Source organism: Numenius arquata, chromosome 7 (assembly GCF_964106895.1).
Source record: "Numenius arquata chromosome 7, bNumArq3.hap1.1, whole genome shotgun sequence".
NCBI lineage: Eukaryota > Metazoa > Chordata > Aves > Charadriiformes > Scolopacidae > Numenius > Numenius arquata.
This window is the reverse complement of record NC_133582.1, coordinates 37,360,224-37,378,128: the sequence shown is the minus strand read 5'-3', so window position 1 is coordinate 37,378,128 and position 17,905 is coordinate 37,360,224. Positions and strand designations below refer to the sequence as shown.

General features: G+C 44.2%; 1 protein-coding gene across 1 annotated transcript in view; it reads left to right on the top strand.

Annotated features, from left to right (window-relative positions):
* The window catches only part of AOAH (acyloxyacyl hydrolase), a 97,404-nt gene that overhangs the window by 39,696 nt on the left and 39,803 nt on the right, over nt 1-17,905 (top strand). The window contains exons 7-12 of the mRNA XM_074150457.1: nt 1,866-1,936; nt 4,185-4,245; nt 4,760-4,830; nt 7,061-7,109; nt 7,545-7,593; nt 8,927-9,021. Of these exons, the coding sequence (XP_074006558.1) occupies nt 1,866-1,936; nt 4,185-4,245; nt 4,760-4,830; nt 7,061-7,109; nt 7,545-7,593; nt 8,927-9,021 (396 nt within the window). The remainder of the gene's footprint in view (nt 1-1,865; nt 1,937-4,184; nt 4,246-4,759; nt 4,831-7,060; nt 7,110-7,544; nt 7,594-8,926; nt 9,022-17,905) is intronic.

Sequence of the window (17,905 nt, the reverse complement as noted above, 5' to 3'; positions counted from 1 at the left end):
CTGCTTCACTGCCCTGCAGTGCTGCCTCAAAGTCCTCCTTTGTCACTCAGAGCTTTATACACTGGGGTTACTGCCCTTCATGATGATTAATAACCTTTTGTTGTCCTCTCCTGAGCTGTATCCAACCTTTGTCTTCCATTTTATGTTAGATTTGGGATATAATCTCATTAGGGCAAGAACCATCTTTTTTTTCTTGGTGTACATAAAGCGTGTAACAAAAGGAAGTTGGTCCGAGGACAGAGCTCCTAAGTGCTCTCACCATATAAATAATTAGCCCTCTTTGCATAAAATTATGAGTAAGCCCATCGGCTCCTCTGGTCCATATTTACATGCTGAATGCAGCCTTAGTGAATACAGTTAATTAGCGTGCGTGCCGACTAGCCCTCTGTATTTATAGACCACTTGAATGCCCTCAGCATCTAATGACCACCCCAACTTACAGTGCAGCTGCACGAGCAGCATATTTGTGGGCTTGATGGTTGATGCAGCGCAGCTTGAGCATTCATGAGGAAGGTCTGGTTTAGCTTCTGAAGCCTCCTGGCTACCTGGAACCTCAACTGGATTGCCCCATGGCTATGGTCTACTAATGTTGAAAGAGTTTATCCAGCAGCAGCGGTCTTTTACATCTTACAGGTCTGGCCAAGATAAAATCTAGTTATGAGATTTCCAGGTAAAAATCTAATTAAAAAATCAAGGGCATTTCTATGCACATGCCAGATCCTCCCATTTCTTCTTTCTTTGGGGGTGTGTTATGGTTTGAGAGAACCCATAACAATCTGTTGTCGTTAGACAATTATTCTATCACCCGATGACCCCTCCCCACCCGGAAAGGGGAATCGGGGAACACAAAGAAACACAAGGGTTGAAGTATAAATAGATTTAATAGACTAAGACTAAATAATTAACAATAATACTAAAGAACCAATAATACTAAAGTACCAATACTGATAGAAGATATACAGAAATTATACTCAGCCATCTATATCAGCAGGAAGCTGTGCACTCCCAGCAGTGGATAGCAAGTATCGGACACTGGGAGCGCAATGGCTTCAGGAGGAAGGGAAGGGCTCAGGGCTCCGGCACCGGGGCAAGGAGTTGTCTGGACCCGCCGCCATCAAGGGAGAGAGCCCCCTACGCAGCAAACTTTTCTAATTTATATTGGATGTGATGTTCATGGTATGAAATACTCCTGTTGGCCAGCCCGGGTCAAATGCCCAGGCCTTGCTCCTCCTTGTCCCTGCCCCTGGCAAGGCTCGAAAACACGAACCTTGAATCCCACAGAGCCTGGCTGGCTATAAAGTAAATATTTTCACAAATTCAGACACTAGAGTCTTCTAAAAGTGTAATTTTCCCCAGCATTAGAAGAAAAGTTAGTCCTGTGTCTCTCAACCCAGGACAGGGTGTTCCTCACCTTTGGCTTATCCACCCCTCCCTGAGCGTGCAGAAACAAGCCTCATGGCCCACAATGTATTGTTTTCACTAGTTTCACACTAAGTGCCAGACGCCATCGTGTTTATCAAATAGGAGAGCAGTAATTTTTACAAAGAATGTAAAAAGTAACTTGGGGACGTGAGAGGAGACAGTTTCACAGGAACTTCTTCCTTCCTTTCTAATTTTACAGCTCTTTGAAAGCAAGAGCAGGTGGTTTGTAAAATGTTCAGTCAAAATCCTTGAGTTGACTGGTGTGTCAGGTCTATATCCTCTGGCATGCAGCATCTTTAATGGAGTCGTTGGAGTTTTCAGTTTATTTTTTTTAGGCAGAAAATACATTATTTAGGTCCAGACTTTACTGACATTGAATATCCCAAGCCACGCCAACTCTATGAACTAATGCATCTGTCTTCTTTTATTTTCTTCCTCTCCAGAAGATCTTCACGGGGTTCTCAAGTGTATGTGCATTTCCTCTTCTGGCTAACCTGTGTGAGAAGATTAAATAGTATGTATAAAGCTTTCAGTCCTTAACCACAAACAGAATATGGTACATTTGTTTCTTTCAAAAGTCATCCTCAGTTAACAAAGCTTCCTATACTCTAATTCTGTTGGTTTCCTTCATAAAACCACTGTCCAGGTAGCATAGAGGGACATTGCAAGGTAAGCAAGATTTCTCAGAGGGATCTCGGTGCTTGTATAATACTTAAAATATTTGCGTAATTTTAGCAGGTCCCAAAGGTCAAATATATGACATACTCAAAGATATGACACACTCAAAGATATGACACCTCCAAGAGGGAGCCAATGTTCTCCTGAGATTTCCTGAGCCCAAGAGACTTCTCCATTTCATTTATTCACCCAGTTGTGGTGCCCATGGGCTCAGTGCAGGAAGGCCACCAGCACCTATATAACTCTGTGAGGAACATGAATTGAGTGGCAGTTGCAAAGTGTAGGAGAATCTCAAGATATTTAAGAAAGCTGGGAGGATGGTGGACAGGAGAAGCAGCTTATGGCAGTGCTGACTTTCTGAGAAAGGCTGAGGACATTAGCTGGGCTATTACTCCTAAAGCGTATTTGCCAACATACTCCAATGAGTTGGAGGAGGAGTCAAGCAAATCTAAGAATAAATCAGTATTATTCACCTGCCAAAACTAACTTGCTCTCCTATTTCTGCTCATTTAATTGAAACTGCAAGTATCGGGAGTTTATTGGGAATGGATTGATTAACATGAAACATCTCTTAAGTGCCTTTGAAATGTAAGTCAGGACAAATAATCTTGAGTTTGAGCCCCGTGAGTTCAGGCAGTGGAAGCAGGAATCAAATTGTGTATCATATGTTGGATCAAATGTGTTCGACTCTTCTGATCTCTCTCTCTCTCATGCACTCTTGTCTCTCACTCTCTTTGGGTTTTTTTCCTTTCTTCTTTCTGTAGCTACAAAAAACATGTTTGGCAGCTGGACTTTTTTAGCTGGTCTGGGTCTGTGCCAGTTCGTTGCAACTGAACCTCACTGCAGAGCAGAAGTAGCCCAAAGCAGCAAGTGAAAATTATTGATTACAGACAGAATAAGTGTTACAAGCCTCACCAGGAGTGCATGTCACCTGTCTTTGCCGTATTTTCTCTTATCCTGATGCTCATGCGGTCTGAGGAATCCACCCTCATTGCACCCATTTGCTCTCTCAGCCAGGTTCAACATCTCTTATGAGTTCAAGAGGTTGGGAAAACTCAGAAAGAAAACTTTCCATGGAAAGGCTGGTTAGCATATCATTCAAAGAGTGCTGCCCGCTGGGACAAATAGAACAGGCTGCTCAATGCGAGTGAGCTAAGCTCTGCCTGGTAGCCAGAGAGGTGCAAAGTTTGGGCAGCACCGTGTGAAAGCTAGCCCAGGTCCAAGCTGAAAAGGAAAGGGCACAGAGCTGACATCATCATCTTAACACCTGCTTAAGGTACTGGTTGCCGGAAAGAAAAGTCACAATGGAAAAATAAGGTGTAATTTTCAAATGTTAATGTAATTAAGCACTGTAGAGGATCTCCGAGCGCTCGGGTCTCCGTTGCTCAAATCAAGGTAAAATACTTTTCTCAAATGTTTGGGCATGGCTAGACACGGAAATTGCAAGGTGAAACTCTGAATCTCAGTTAAAGCATAAGGCCACCTGTGAATTCAGCGCGTATGACCCTTCTCCATATTAAATCCACTTTTACCCTATAAAATAAGCATTTTTTGGGGTGTATGTGAGTAGCTGCAGACTGATACACAAACTGCAAGTATTCTAGACTGGCCACACCAGGAGGGAGACAGTGTAAGACTTGAGGGATGGATTTCAGAAAGGGTATTAGCCATTTGTTTTTAACAGAAGAGGGAGGTTAGTCTCCATCAGCATGAGGCCCCGTTCTGCAGCTCTTTCCCAGGTAGAAGGACTTCTGCCAGGCTGAGTGTAGTATTTATTTCCAAAAATGATAGTTACTTTTACCACAGATTTAATGTCCTGGTTTGTTTTAGAGACTGAAGGTTCGACATCACAGCCATACACGAGTCCATCGGCCTCATCTCCAGAGCTCTGTCATCAGAGAATGAAAGAAACCAGAATTTGCTCCTTTGAACAGAATTATTATAACAGATTTGAACTGAATATGGAGCTGCAAACGACATGCCAGCTGTTATCTATTCTGCATGCTTCACTGTGGTTTTTTTTCTTTCTGAATAGGTTTCCTTCCATACATTAACACTGACTTTGTTGGGTTTGTTTTTTACAGTGTTATAAGAAATAAACTGCCTTTTGAAGATTTTGATGGAGATAAATTTAGTACTTTCCCGGTAAGCAGAGCCTTTCCTTTGCTACAGTAATCCCTTGATAACGAGAAAGTCTATGGGATTCCTCTTACTTTCTGCAAAGCCTTAGTCATTCATGTGAAAGCAGGTATAGGAGGGAATGGAAGATATTTTTTTTGTCATCAAAGGTAGGGTTTTTTGCTGGACGAAAAAACAATCATTCATTTCTGCCACCTGAGGGGATGCACACATAAAGCTGTGCTCCCTGCAGAAGCAAATTGCTCTGCTGCGGAGTGGTCTGTTTCCTGAATTAATAAGAGGTGAAGTAAAGTCATATAAAAAAAAAAAAAAACCAAACAAATTAAATTGCCAGCTTGTCTTGTTTCTGCACCAATGTGTGCAAGGTGTCATTTATTAAAGCTTAGCAAAGGGACTCTGGAATACAACCCATTTACTGGGTTTTATTCTTACACCTTGAGTTAGATTCTCATTTTAGATATTTTAAATTAAAAGTGCAAGAGTAACAATGAACATGCTGTGTGCTTCTCCTGGCTTTCAGACATTGAGGGGCTATCACTGGCGAGGCAGAGACTGCAACGACAAAAATACCACCGTGTACCCTGGCAGACGGTAAAGGTTTTAATTATTTTAAAGTCTTCCTAGTAATTGTGGCTTCTTGAAGAACGAACTCCACATTTGGTTTTGGCCGTACTCTCAGAGTCACTGCTCGTTGCTTGATTTCACTGTGATGGAGATGAGAGGGGATGATTGAGACCAGGGATGGGGCACATTAGCATGAGGGGTGGTCCAGAGGTTTCTCTCCTTTCTCTGAGGTGTCTGCACCCAAATTTGGTCAGAGAGACCAAAGGTGGGGAGGGAAAACAAGCCACTGAGGCTACAAGCCTTATGCCACTTGAGCTAAATAGGGGCAGAGCTCAGAGGGTCATGATTAGTGGCACAGAATCTAGTTGGAGATCCGTAACTAGTGGTGTTCCCCAGGAGTCAGTACTGGGTCCAGTCCTCTTCAATATATTCATCAATGACCTGGATGAAGGGATGGAGTGTACTCTCAGCAGGTTTGCTGATGACACAACACTGGGAGGGGTGGCTGACACACCAAAAGGCTGTGCCACCACACACTGAGACCTGGACAGGCTGGAGAGTTGGGCAGAGAGGAACCTGATGAAATTCAACAAGAGCAAGTGTAGGGTGCTGCACCTGGGGAGGAATAACCCCCTGCACCAGGACAGGCTGGGGGCTGACCTGCTGCAGAGCAGCTCTGTGGAAAAAGACCTGGGAGTCCTGGTGGACAACAGGATGACCATGAGCCAGCAATGGGCCCTTGTGGCCAAGAAAGCCAATGGCATCCTGAGGTGCATCAGGAAGAGTGTGACCAGCAGGTGGAGGGAGGTCATCCTGCCCCTCTACTGTGCCCTGGGGAGGCCCCATCTGGAGCACTGTGTCCAGTTTTGGGCTCCCCAGTTCAAGAAGAACAGGGAACTGCTGGACAGGGTACAGCAGGGGGCTACAAAGATGATGAGGGGCCTGGAGCATCTCCCTTAAGAGGAAAGGCTGAGGGACTTGGGTCTTTTTAGTCTGGAGAAGAGAAGACTGAGGGGGGGATCTGATCAATGCCTATAAATACTTAAAGGGTGGGTGTCAGGAGGATGGGGCCAGTCTTTTTTCAGTGGTGCCCAGTGACAGGCACAAACTTGAACACAAGAAGTTCCATCTAAACATGAGGAGGAACTTCTTTGCTGTGAGGGTGGCAGAGCCCTGGAAGAGGCTGCCCAGAGAGGTGGTGGAGTCTCCTTCTCTGGAGACATTCCAAACCCACCTGGACACATTCCTGTGCGACCTGCTCTGGGTGGACCTGCTTTGGCAGGGGGTTGGACTAGATGATCTCCAGAGGTCCCTTCCAACCCCGTAGCATTCTGTGATTCTTTGTTTCTGTGGGCTGTGCCTGCTTTAGGGAGCAGCAGGGTGAGAGGGCAAAACAGTGGTTGGCTGCTGAGCTCCAGCATGCAATCCTCCATCTGTTGGTGGAAATGTAGAGCTAAATATGTGCCCTTCTAAGTGAATATCATTTAGGTGAATACTTCTCAGCTGCCTGAGCGGGGACTTCCACGCACGTCTGAAACAGAGAGCACAGCCAGTCGTAACAGCGTGGCCTTGAACATGTTCCCTGCTCTTCCTATTTTACTCTTTTGAAAATAGAGCTCCCCTTTACCATGAGTTTGTTAAGAAGTTACTGACTGGGACTGCTTTTAAAGCCTAGGCATTAACCATCTTGTGACTAGCTAAGCTGAGTTTAAGGATGTGGGAGAATTAGTTTACTTGGGAGAATTATGGGCCACCAGCCCGGGCAGGACACCTGCATTAGGAGAAATGGGTTTCCAGAGTGCCAGACTGAACAGACGGAGTCTCCCTGGAAAAGAGACTTGAGCTAATTACACTGTGTTATGGACCAGAGGAAATCCTCGTTACCTCGCACTGAATTTGGAGTGAGGGGCTTGCTGGATTTCAGTGAACACTTAAAAACAAGGAAAAGGGTGGGGAAAAAGGATCTGTGTTCTCCAAAAATCGTGCCCATTCACTTCCTAGAAGTGAACACGAAGACTAAAAAGTAAGCTTCATTCATCAGCTTCCAGTATTAACTTTAAATTAATATTGCATTTTGCTAGGCAAAATTGCCTTTCCTAGATTCAAAGGGGGAGCAGCCCTCTGTTATGTGCAGAAAGGAATTCCTAATTATTTTATATTCTTAATGAAAAGTAGCAGAAAGGATCCGATTTCCTCAAAAACTCATTTTGCTTTCTTTTTCTGTAATACTATATATTCTTTTGTAACTCTGTTTTAGTCCTGATAACTGGGATGTGAAAAGTGACTCTAACTGCAATGGCATATGGGTAAGTAAATGATGTTACATCTTATACTTCCTTCCAGATTGCTTCTTCTCTTGTTTTTCCTCCTTTTAAATTAGTCTCCAAATGTTTCTTTTGTACTTATTCTGGTTTATTAACTGATTTGGATTCCTCCTATTTATTTACTGCCTTTGATATCCCAAGTAATAAACCTGTATTTATTAAAAAGTAAGCAAACATAGGGGAAACAGTTATGAGTGAAGTTTGTTTATTGATGCTTATGATTATTTAAATTATAGCTATTATAATTAATTTAAATGTACATATACTTATTAATGTAATGGAAAACATCATTATCATGATGCAGTGCTTCCTGCAGGGAAACATTCAAGAAGAACTGAATTCTCAGCCTTTTTTTTGCACTGCCATTCCTCAGGCACTACACAGATACTGTCATCTGCCCCTTCTCTCCTCCAACAGGGCGTGGATCCAAAAGATGGAATTCCCTACGAGGAGAAGTTCTGCAAAGGTAACTATTTACAGTCAATACAAGAAACAGTGTGTCTTTCCTATTTATTTCATAAATATTTTAGTATTTTCACAGTCATTTCCAACGTAGGGGAAAGACAACAGGCTTCAGAATCATAGAATCATAGAATTGTCCAGGCTGGAAGGGACCTTTCAGATCATCTAGTCCAACCATCAACTGAACTCTGATCAAAACCATCACTAAACCATGTCTCTAAGCACTATGTCAACCCGGCTTTTGAATACCTCCAGGGATGGGGCCTCAACCACTGCCCTGGGCAGCCCAGGGAACTTGAACTTCATGAGAAATGCAAAACAGCAAAACAATTTTATTCTTCTTTTACCTTGAGGATGGGCAAAGATGAAGTTGAAAAACACACGCTGCTGGTAATTTCATGTTAAAAGCCAGCTCGGTTATTAAGTTTAAATACATAGATCAGGGACAGCAGCAAACAGAGCTGTCACCTCTGCGTCTTCTGTGGTGCCTGAAGCCCAACCCAGAGGGGTGGCCTTGGGATTCAGGAGAGCAATTTAACACCTGCATTTGTCCAGTTTGTCCCACTGCTGTAAATAACTGCAATCATGCTGATACTTTTCCGGAGAAGGCCTTAAAGAGGTGAAGCGATGGCATCCGCTGGTCTCCCTGACAGCGATGTGGGTGCCTGTGTATGGACACATGGACAAATAACACCCTCACTAAACAGCCGAGACTACAGTTGCTGCTCAACTTGCCTTACATTTAAATCAGCAGCCTGGGGATGAACCTGGGGATTACCTGGCAAGACATTTCAACGTTTACAGATGAAAGGCGATCTACAAATGCTAAGTAACATTAATTATAAACCAGCCAGATTGTTCCAGCAGAAGTACTTATATGAGTAGCACATCCACCACCTAGTTCTGTTCTAAGGAGCTTTGAGCAATTTCCTGAGTAATCTGTTTTCCCTAAATGTTTAAGTACTTTTTAATGCATATTCTGTGGGTAGTAAAAAATAAATGTTGCCTGCACAGCAGAGACTCTGCTGAAATAACGCATCCATCCTTGCATACAACCAGGATTTTTTCTGACTAGCAAGACCTCTCCCTCTTTTTCATGCCCAGTCCCCAGCTGTTTCTCCAGGCTTGTTGGCACATGCCTGTTAGGCAGTTTTTGCTGCAGATGGAGCGAAAATCCCATCACAGGGTCTGAACACTTCAGCCACGTGACGGGTGGTGTAGCCAGTCACCCCGTGACTCCATCAGCTGCCGTTGCTGTTGCCCTGTCAGGGTTGCTCTCCACCTTCTGTTTCGGTTTGCTCTTTCTGCTCACGTGACTAATAAAATGCCTCAATTAGGTGCGGACTCACAAGGGGTCGTGCTGTTGGGAGACTCAGCCGGCGCTCACTTCCACATCCCTCCCGAGTGGATGACCGTCACGGAGATGTCAGCGGTGAGAAACCGTGCTCGGGTGGCCAAAACCGCTCCGCCGGGGGTTGCCGTTTGCATTCTCCCATGTGCCGCGGGCTACTGAAGGGGAACAAGTGCAGAATGCCTCATTGCACTGGAATTTATAGCCGTGGTCTCACGTGTGCCAGTGCCCTCCCGCAGCTGCTCTTCTGAAGATAAAAAGGCACAGCCCTGCGCTACTGCTGCTCCCCCGACATCTGTGCAATTGGGTCAGGGAAAAGTTTGGCTTCGGTGGCCCAGCGCTGTGCCAGAGACACAAACCAGGACATCTGGCTGGCAGCACACGTGCCTGCGGTTCAAGGAGACCCATGCTGCCTGTGGGATCTGTCCTGTCATTAGCGGGCCTGTTGGTATGGCTCCTTGGTGTGCTGGTGTGGCAGAAGCGACACTGCAGAAGTCCAGGAACTTCTGATTTAGGCATCTGGCTTTGAAAATTACAAGTGATAGAGTCATAGAATCATAGAATGGTTTGGGTTGGAAGGGACCTTAAAAATCATCGAGTTCCATGGGCAGGGATATCTCCCATTAGACCAGGTTGCTCAAAGCCCCGTCCAACCCGACCTTGAACGCATTGGGAGATGAGGCATCCAGAGCTTCCCTGGGCAACCTCTTTGTTTTCCCTCATCTATGGCATATGCGAAGTAGGTCTAGTAACTCCAGTGTTCAGGCTTTGAGGCTCATTGCACAAATACATCTGCAGGTGTTTGGGGGTCATCCAAAGGTTTATAACGGACTTGTCCTAAAGGGATGAGTTTCTGTAGCGACCATAAAATACCCCCAACACATGGATGTCTGTCTTTGGGCAGCATCCCAGCGTTTCCCATTTTCATACAACAACAAAACGCGCCTGACTGTGAATTATGCTGAGCCTCAGCTGTTGCAGTTCACTGGTGTGGAATGAAATAATTGAGGGGAAAAAGATCATTCCAGCAAACTGCAGCTGGGGGTGGGTGGAGGTAAATGCTCAGGTACGCTCCTGTTCTTTGCTGTTGTCTCCTATCCCGAGATGGTGTCATTCCATAGCCCGGGAGGACTGTGCGTTGTCCTTCTCGGCACAGCAGGGAGCGGACAGATCGGCATTGCCCACTTTCTCTGGTGAAAACATGCTGCTCGTTCACTGGCCTTTGTGGAAAAAGGATATGGACATTTTCTGGAGAACAATACTTATTCCAAAATGTCAGTAGTTGCAGTGCTGTTGGAGGTCTGAGAGTTTTGTGTATTTTCCCACTTTTGCCCCCAGAGCTGAGCTGATTTAAATGTTGCAGATTAGCAGTTGTTTTTCTTTGTTAAACGTTTATGAGCAACGATTAGACCAATGACACTGATGACAGAGCTGATGATGAGCATAATAAATTAGCACTAATGATAACTGAGATTATCTTGTCTAATAAAGATGGTAATAATGCTGATGGTGATGATGATTCTGGCAGCAACGCTGGTAGCAGAGCCATGTAGGCAAGAATAGTTTTAGACTATGTCAGCATTTTATTATCACTGTAATGAAGGTTTAGGAAGAATTTCTCTTGCTTGAAGCTTGCTGGTCCACTAGTTGGATGGATCAAGGGCTAGTAATGGCAATGCAGAGGCAGAAGCTTCAAGGTCAGGAGCCGGAGTGCAGATTATAACGTGAGTTTCGATGGCACTTTGTTAGTGTCTGATGGGTACAGAGCAACTTGCACGGAAAAGGAACCGGTGCTCTTTGTGTATGACCCAACAAATGCATGCTCTCAGTGGTCAACGCCATCTGGCCAGCACGTGGGGAAGATCAAGGACTGGTTAGAAAAGGAGAAGTGAGCTTCTTTCCTTTGCAGAAAGGGTGACCCCAGGTTACAGCTGATAACCTGCTAGTTCCTTGCACCTGCAGTGGTGCAAGGAAGGCAAAGAGAGATGGGTTCACTCTCTGGCCTTTTGTACTCACTCCACTCACGGTATAGAAACTAAAAGGAGTTAAGACATCACTGGAATTGGAGAAAGTGAATACAATATATGAAGCCTGGACTCCCCACGCAGATTCAGAGCTGCCTCAAAGGCAGTCTTGGGAGAGACGTCTCTCCTGCACCAGTACAAGGCACCAGGGCTGGCATCTGTTCAGTAAGAAAGAGATGCATTAAGGTATTGCTTAAAATACTGCTTATTGGAACTAGTAGAAGATGTTAAAAGAGATATATAGATATAGATATAGATATAGATATAGATATAGATATAGATAACCTTATGTCCCTTCAGATGCTGGGCACCCCAAGTTGGGCAGCATCAGACAGACCTCTGAGACGGGTATAGCATGGTATGTTGGTCATGTAGAGGAACTTGGAAAAGTCAGTTATAGCTACCCAGGCCAGAGCAGGGCTGGGCTAATTACTTTGCAGGACACGCAGCCCTCCTGCAGGTAGCTGAGGTCTACAGTAGTGCACTGCACAGCCACCCGGGTGTCTGGGTTACGTGAGATTTGGGATAGGAAAGAACAGATTCTTTTCCAGGACTATCTGCAAACTTTCCTACCAACCTGGCAAAAATGTAGCAGTTAAATATTAATGCAAAGATACAGAGAGTTCAGCCATATAATAAAACTAGTATCTGAGTTTAAACTATAGCAACAGTAAAAAGTTGTTTAATTTGCAGCTCACCTTAAGTAAGAAAGTTATCACAGAATCACAGAATGCTATGGGGTTGGAAGGGACCTTTGGAGATCATCTAGTCCAACCCCCCCTGCCAAAGCAGGTCCACCCAGAGCAGGTTGCACAGGAACGTGTCCAGGTGGGTTTGAATGTCTCCAGAGAAGGAGACTCCACCACCTCTCTGGGCAGCCTCTTCCAGGGCTCTGCCACCCTCAAAGTGAAGAAGTTCCTCCTCATGTTTAGATGGAACTTCTTATGTTCCAGTTTGTGCCCGTTCCCCCTTGTCCTGTCCCTGGGCACCACTGAAAAAAGACTGGCCCCATCCTCCTGACACCCACCCTTTAAGTATTTATAGGCGTTGATCAGCTCCCCCCTCAGCCTTCTCTTCTCCAGACTAAAAAGACCCAAGTCCCTCAGCCTTTATCACCTGAGCGCAAAAGTGCTACCAAAAAAAATTTGGAGCTAATTCAGACTTTGTGACTGCCTCTTCCTCTTGCTCATCCTGGACGTCTTGCTTTCTACTGCAATAGCAGCAACTTAGCTGCCTCGGGGTTGTGAAGGTGCAATACTTTTGTCTCTTGATGCGTAGTATTAAATGCCACTGGCAAATATCCTTCATCTTTAGGTTTAATGAACAAATTAACTGGCTTCAATACTTTTTCAGTGCAAGGCCTTCCTCGAGGAGAATTTCTAAGCACATCCAGGGATGGTTTTCTCCAGGGAGAGAATGCAGAGAGTCTATGTCCTAATCTCACAGAATACATCCTTAATTTGAGGGACCACAGCAAGAATTTGAAGTTAGGGCTCTGAGAGGGGAAGGATAAGGCATTAGCCTTGTGTACCTACTGTTCCATTGTGCTGTCAAACTCAAGGCACTCGGCTTTGATTTTGCCAAAATTTCTTTAATAGTACACAGAGAAAAATTAGCTTATCAAATGGTTTATTCTGCAGTCAATACTAGAGACAGTTCAAAGCTTTAATTTCCATTTCAATGGACTCTCAACACTTTACATGGAATTCCAAATAGGCTCCCCACTCCCCTTGTCCAGGATTTTTATCACGTGTACAAGAAATAGTCGTGTGCCTGTTAATTCAGGTTTATTAAACGTATTATTTTATTATATTAATGTTTTTCTGTATTTTTACATATCTATTTTATATACTTGATATATTTAATAAATTTCTTGCACATGTTCACATATACAAGTGTTTACATATGCAAGTGTAAAGTAGAATTGATAACAATGCTGCGGGCCCTTCTGTTAATCAGCACCACATCAGTGGCAGCTGTTAATTCCTGTTTGAAAGCTAATTAGGTGGGGAAATAATTTTTTAGGAGAGGTGCTGAGAATTTAGTTAAGAGGCTCTGCAGAATGGTTGTTTTCCCTGATTATGCTGCACATAGCCAACCACGCAAAGGAGCTGTAACGATGATGCGAAGGAGAAATTTCCTCCCTGAAGCAGGCTCAGGATGTCGTTTGGGTGACCGACGATTAGCACAGGGGTGACCAGATGGGTATTTGGGCTGAACAGCTTTGGAATTCAGAAGCCCGTGCCATTGTCTCGAAGACCGCTGTTGGGAAGCTGTTATATACTAGATTTTGGATTTCCCAGTCTAATTGGGAACTTACTGCCCTCTTAGCATTGGCCCCTCACAGGGTGATATCCCTCCCCTCCCTGTGTAATAATGCTCTCTGCACGGGGACATGCTCCTGCCTTGCATCCCATGTCAAGGAATACATCCAGTGGCATCAATCACTTGTCCTATATTGAGTCCCATAGCGCCTTCCTGGACTGCCTGTTTTCTTAAAGAACCAAACGCAGAGACCTGAATCACGTTCATGCGTTTGTCAAGGAGGCTGGTTTTGGGGTGGGGGTGGGGGGTTGTTGTTGATGGTGGTGAACTTGCAAGCACCTGAGTACCAGCCTGCCCACGCTGATGCAGCTGCAGGCACTCCCTGCCCATTTTGTCTGGCCCTGAGCTTGAGATGTGCATGACATTAGAGTGGGGACTCATGTTTTCGAGTGCTATTTCCAAAGCCTTTGCCTAGGAGCCGGTCACAAATGCAATTATCATCCCTCTTAGAGTATGTCCTTTCCACAGAGAGCATACAGAGGCACTGCTTGGTGTGGAAAATGTCCATCACAAGGTGGACACATCTTTGAAAGCTTTTCACAGGTCAAACTCCTCTTTTTTCCAGCGGTGCAAAAAAAAAAGAAGTCACTACAGCTATAGCTAAAAGCTATAGCTCAGGCATGTTATTTCTCCAGTTAAAAAATCCCCAAAACAACAACAAAAAAAAGCAACCCACCCCATGTAGCGCTAGGGGAAGTCGCAGGTACGTTGATTTTGAAGTTTTTGACCATTCTGATACTTCTGAGTGAGTCCCAAAGTCTACCCTACGGGGATCTAGCTGAGGTACAGAAACACAGAGGGAATGATGTCGGGACCATTACTGAGGATACCTGCCTCCATGTCCCCGCAGAGGCAGCTGAGCACGTGGCTCTGTGCTTAACCTGCCATCACTCCAGTAAACCCCCACCCAGCCAGAGGGCGATTACAGGAAGAGAAACATGCAGCTGTAAAAAGGGGATGAGTCAACTTTAGTTTGACTTTCTGCTTGTCAATGGGTTTGGGGTTTGCCAGGCTTTTCTACTTTTAAAAGGTTCAGCAAGAACTGAGCCGAACTCTCATTCCCTTGACCTGAAAAGTTGGACGCCACAAATGAAGGCGTGCGCTTTGGGAGGTTTAGCAAAGCCAAAGAAATACTGGGTTTTACGGGGTTTTTTTGGTTTTTTTTTTTTTTTTTTGAGGTGGATGGTTTTTGCAGCAAGCTAATGTTGAAAACACTGGTGTGTCTCACGATGGATATTGTGCTCCTGCTGCTCTGTCCATCTGCTTACAATTGACTTCCAAATAGCTACTAAATGCAGCATTTTTCTGTTATATGTCTGGGATAGAAGCTTACTTTTAAATCTCATTTTAGAGACAATTTTATCTGGAGATAAAAGCCCTGTATTTATAAATGTGCTGGAAATAATACCCTTTCCAGGAAGATACATTTTAAAACTCTTGGATCTCTATTTCAGGCTGAATAAAGAGAAAAGATAAATCCCATCTGTAATCCAGAAAATATCTATTTACCCACAAATTCAAGGGGTTCTCAGGTTTCATGAAAGTAACTTTCATACTATATGTTTATTTATATATATTTATATATGTAATATATATTTTTATATATAAATATATATAATAATATAATATAATAATATATATACATATATTTATATATGTAATATATATATTTATATAGTAATATATTTAGTATTTCTTTAAGTGCAGGTTCAGAATGTCCAGAATACTTATCCCCATCTCTTCTTTTTTTTTGCACCCCACTTTTTTGCATCCACAAAAAAGAGGAGTTTGACCTGTGAAAATCTTATTAAAAACGTTCTCTAGCTTCCCTCTAAATCCAGTGAATCGCATACAGGTTTCTCCCAGCTAGTATTGTGGTGACTAAGGGGCTACATTTTGGGGGAAATAAGGTGATAATTTTGCTAATTTCAAACCTGTGATGTCCCTTGCAGCTTTACAGAGTAGAAATGCTGGACATGCTTTTTGAAAAGATAGACTGCGCTTTCTTCAAGAGCTCTAAGGCTTGCTTGTTTGTATACTTAGAATAAGAAAGAATAAGAAAGGTGTCTGTGGTACTTAATCCATCACGAGGATTTGAACAGCGCTGAAGTCAGTATAAAAACAAATATCCAATTCCTCTTCAAATGAAGGGATACTTCAATGCTTTCACTGAATTTCACTGAATTTTTAGAGTTGGAAGGGACCATAAAGATCATCTAGTCCAACTCCCCTGCCGAAGCAGGATTGCCCAGAGCATGTCAGAGCACATCACTCAGGGCTGCATCCAGGCGGGTCCTGAAGATCTCCAGAGAAGGGGACTCCACACCCTCCCTGGGCAGCCTCTTCCAGGGCTCTGCCACCCTCACCGGAAAGAAGTTTCTTCTCATATTTGAATGGAACTTCCCATGTTCCAGCTTGTGCCCGTTGCCCCTCGTCCTGTCACTGGCAACCACTAAAAAGAGTCCGGCTCCATCCTCCTTCAACCCACCCTTTAGATACTTATAAGCATTGATAAGGTCTCCCCTCAGCCTTCTCTTCTCCAGGCTAAAGAGTCCCAGCTCTCTCAGCCTTTCTTCATAAGGGAGATGCTCCAATCCTTGAATCATCCTCGTTGCCCTTCACTGGACTCTTTCCAGTAGTTCCCTGTCCTTCTTGAATTGGGGAGCCCAATTTTCAGGATTTCTGGGACTGGAATTTCTTAGAGGCTCATATGAATGTTAGGTTTCCGATGCTCTTTTGTGTTCTGATTTTGAAAATCTCTTGCCATAGCAACCCTGAACCTTCTTCCCTTTAAGCATAGCTTGGCATGTGTGCGTTTAACATCAGCCATGGCTTTCGCTGCCCTATATTTCAAGGTAGGACACATAGAACCATAGAGTCATAGAACCGTCCAGGTTGGAAGGGACCTTTCAGATCATCTAGTCCAACCATCAACCGAACTCTGATCAAAACCATCACTAAACCATGTCTCTAAGCACTATGTCAACCCGGCTTTTAAATACCTCCAGGGATGGGGTCTCAACCACTGCCCTGGGCAGCCCAGTCCAATGTGCAATAACCCTTTCCGTGGAAACATTTCTCCTAATATCCAACCTGAACCTCCCCTGGTGCAACTTGAGGCCGTTTCCTCTTGTCCCATCGCCTGGGACTTGGGAGAAGAGACCGACCTTCAAAATGAGACCTCTCCAGAGCATTTGAGGCTAAAATATGGCATTTGAAGCTAGGCTGGAATAACTTCCTAATCATTCTCTGCTAAAATCTGGCACGTAGGCTGAAGCATGGTTTCTCAGCCAAAATAGTCTAGAGAATGGTATTTAAACAAGGCTGTGCTCAGAAGAGTTTTAAGCTAAAAGTCAACATAGACCCACCTCGAGTGGGACATATTTGCATCTGAGACTAAGCGAAACGCAGTCTGTTAGACCTTGCTTTCCAAACTACCTCACTGCAGAGTTCAAGGTCTAACATTCTTCTGAAATTTCCATTAACTACTCAACTTCACCCTTTGGTCCTGAAATATCTTCAAAATTCTTGCTTTAAGTGCTTTGCTGGAACAGTGTCAATGCTAAACGTATATACAGTTTTTTAAATGCAGCTATAATTCTGGGCTCAAATGTTCCTTTCCAAACCAATTTGCAACTCAATTAGGTTCTGGCTAATTCATATTTAAGCTAAGTTTGAGGGGAAAAAAAAAAACCAAACCTAGTTAAAATTATTGGGACTTGTCCAATGAAAATATTGTTTTGGAGTGCCAGTGGGAAATAATGAGAGAATTGGTCATAGAAAGATTTGTTTTAAAAATGTTTAATCATTTTGGGGCTCTTTTTATATTCTTCCATTCGGTGACTTATCAGAGATCATATCTATAGTTTGCTATATGTTTCTGTCACCTTTAATGCAAAGCTACAAGGAGGCAAATATTGTAAATGGCCAAGCCATATCATACCCCTCCAGTTCTGCTCATAGCTGTGCCCTTGGATTAAGTCCTTGTTTGCAGACAAAATTATCAGATTTGAAGTACTCCTCTACTCTGCTCTGGTGAGACCCCACCTGGGGTACTGTGTCCAGCTCTGGAGTCCTCAACACAGGAAGGACATGGACCTGTTGGAACGGGTCCAGAGGAGGCCACGAAGATGCTCAGAGGGCTGGAGCACCTCTCCTATGAGGACAGGCTGAGAGAGCTGGGGTTGTTCAGCCTGGGGAAGAGAAGGCTCCAGGGAGACCTTATATTGGCCTTCTAGTACCTGAAGGGGCTACAGGAGAGATGGGGAGGGACTTTTTATCAGGGAGTGGAGCCATAGGATGAGGGGTAATGGTTTTAAACTGAAAGAGGGGAGATTTAGATGAGATACTAGAAAGAAATCCTTTGCTGTGAGGGTGGTGAAGCTCTGGAATAGGTTGCCCAGATATGGATGCCCCATTCCTGGAGGGGTTCAAGGCCAGGCTGGATGGGGCTTTGAGCAACCTGGTCTGGTGGGAGGTGTCCCTGCCCATGGCAAGGGGGTTGGAACTTGATGATCTTGAAGGTCCCTTCCAACTCTAACCATTCTGTGATTCTATGAAGAAGACAGATTTGGAAGTTCGCTGCAGTCCTAAAAAAATATTTTTTTTATATATAT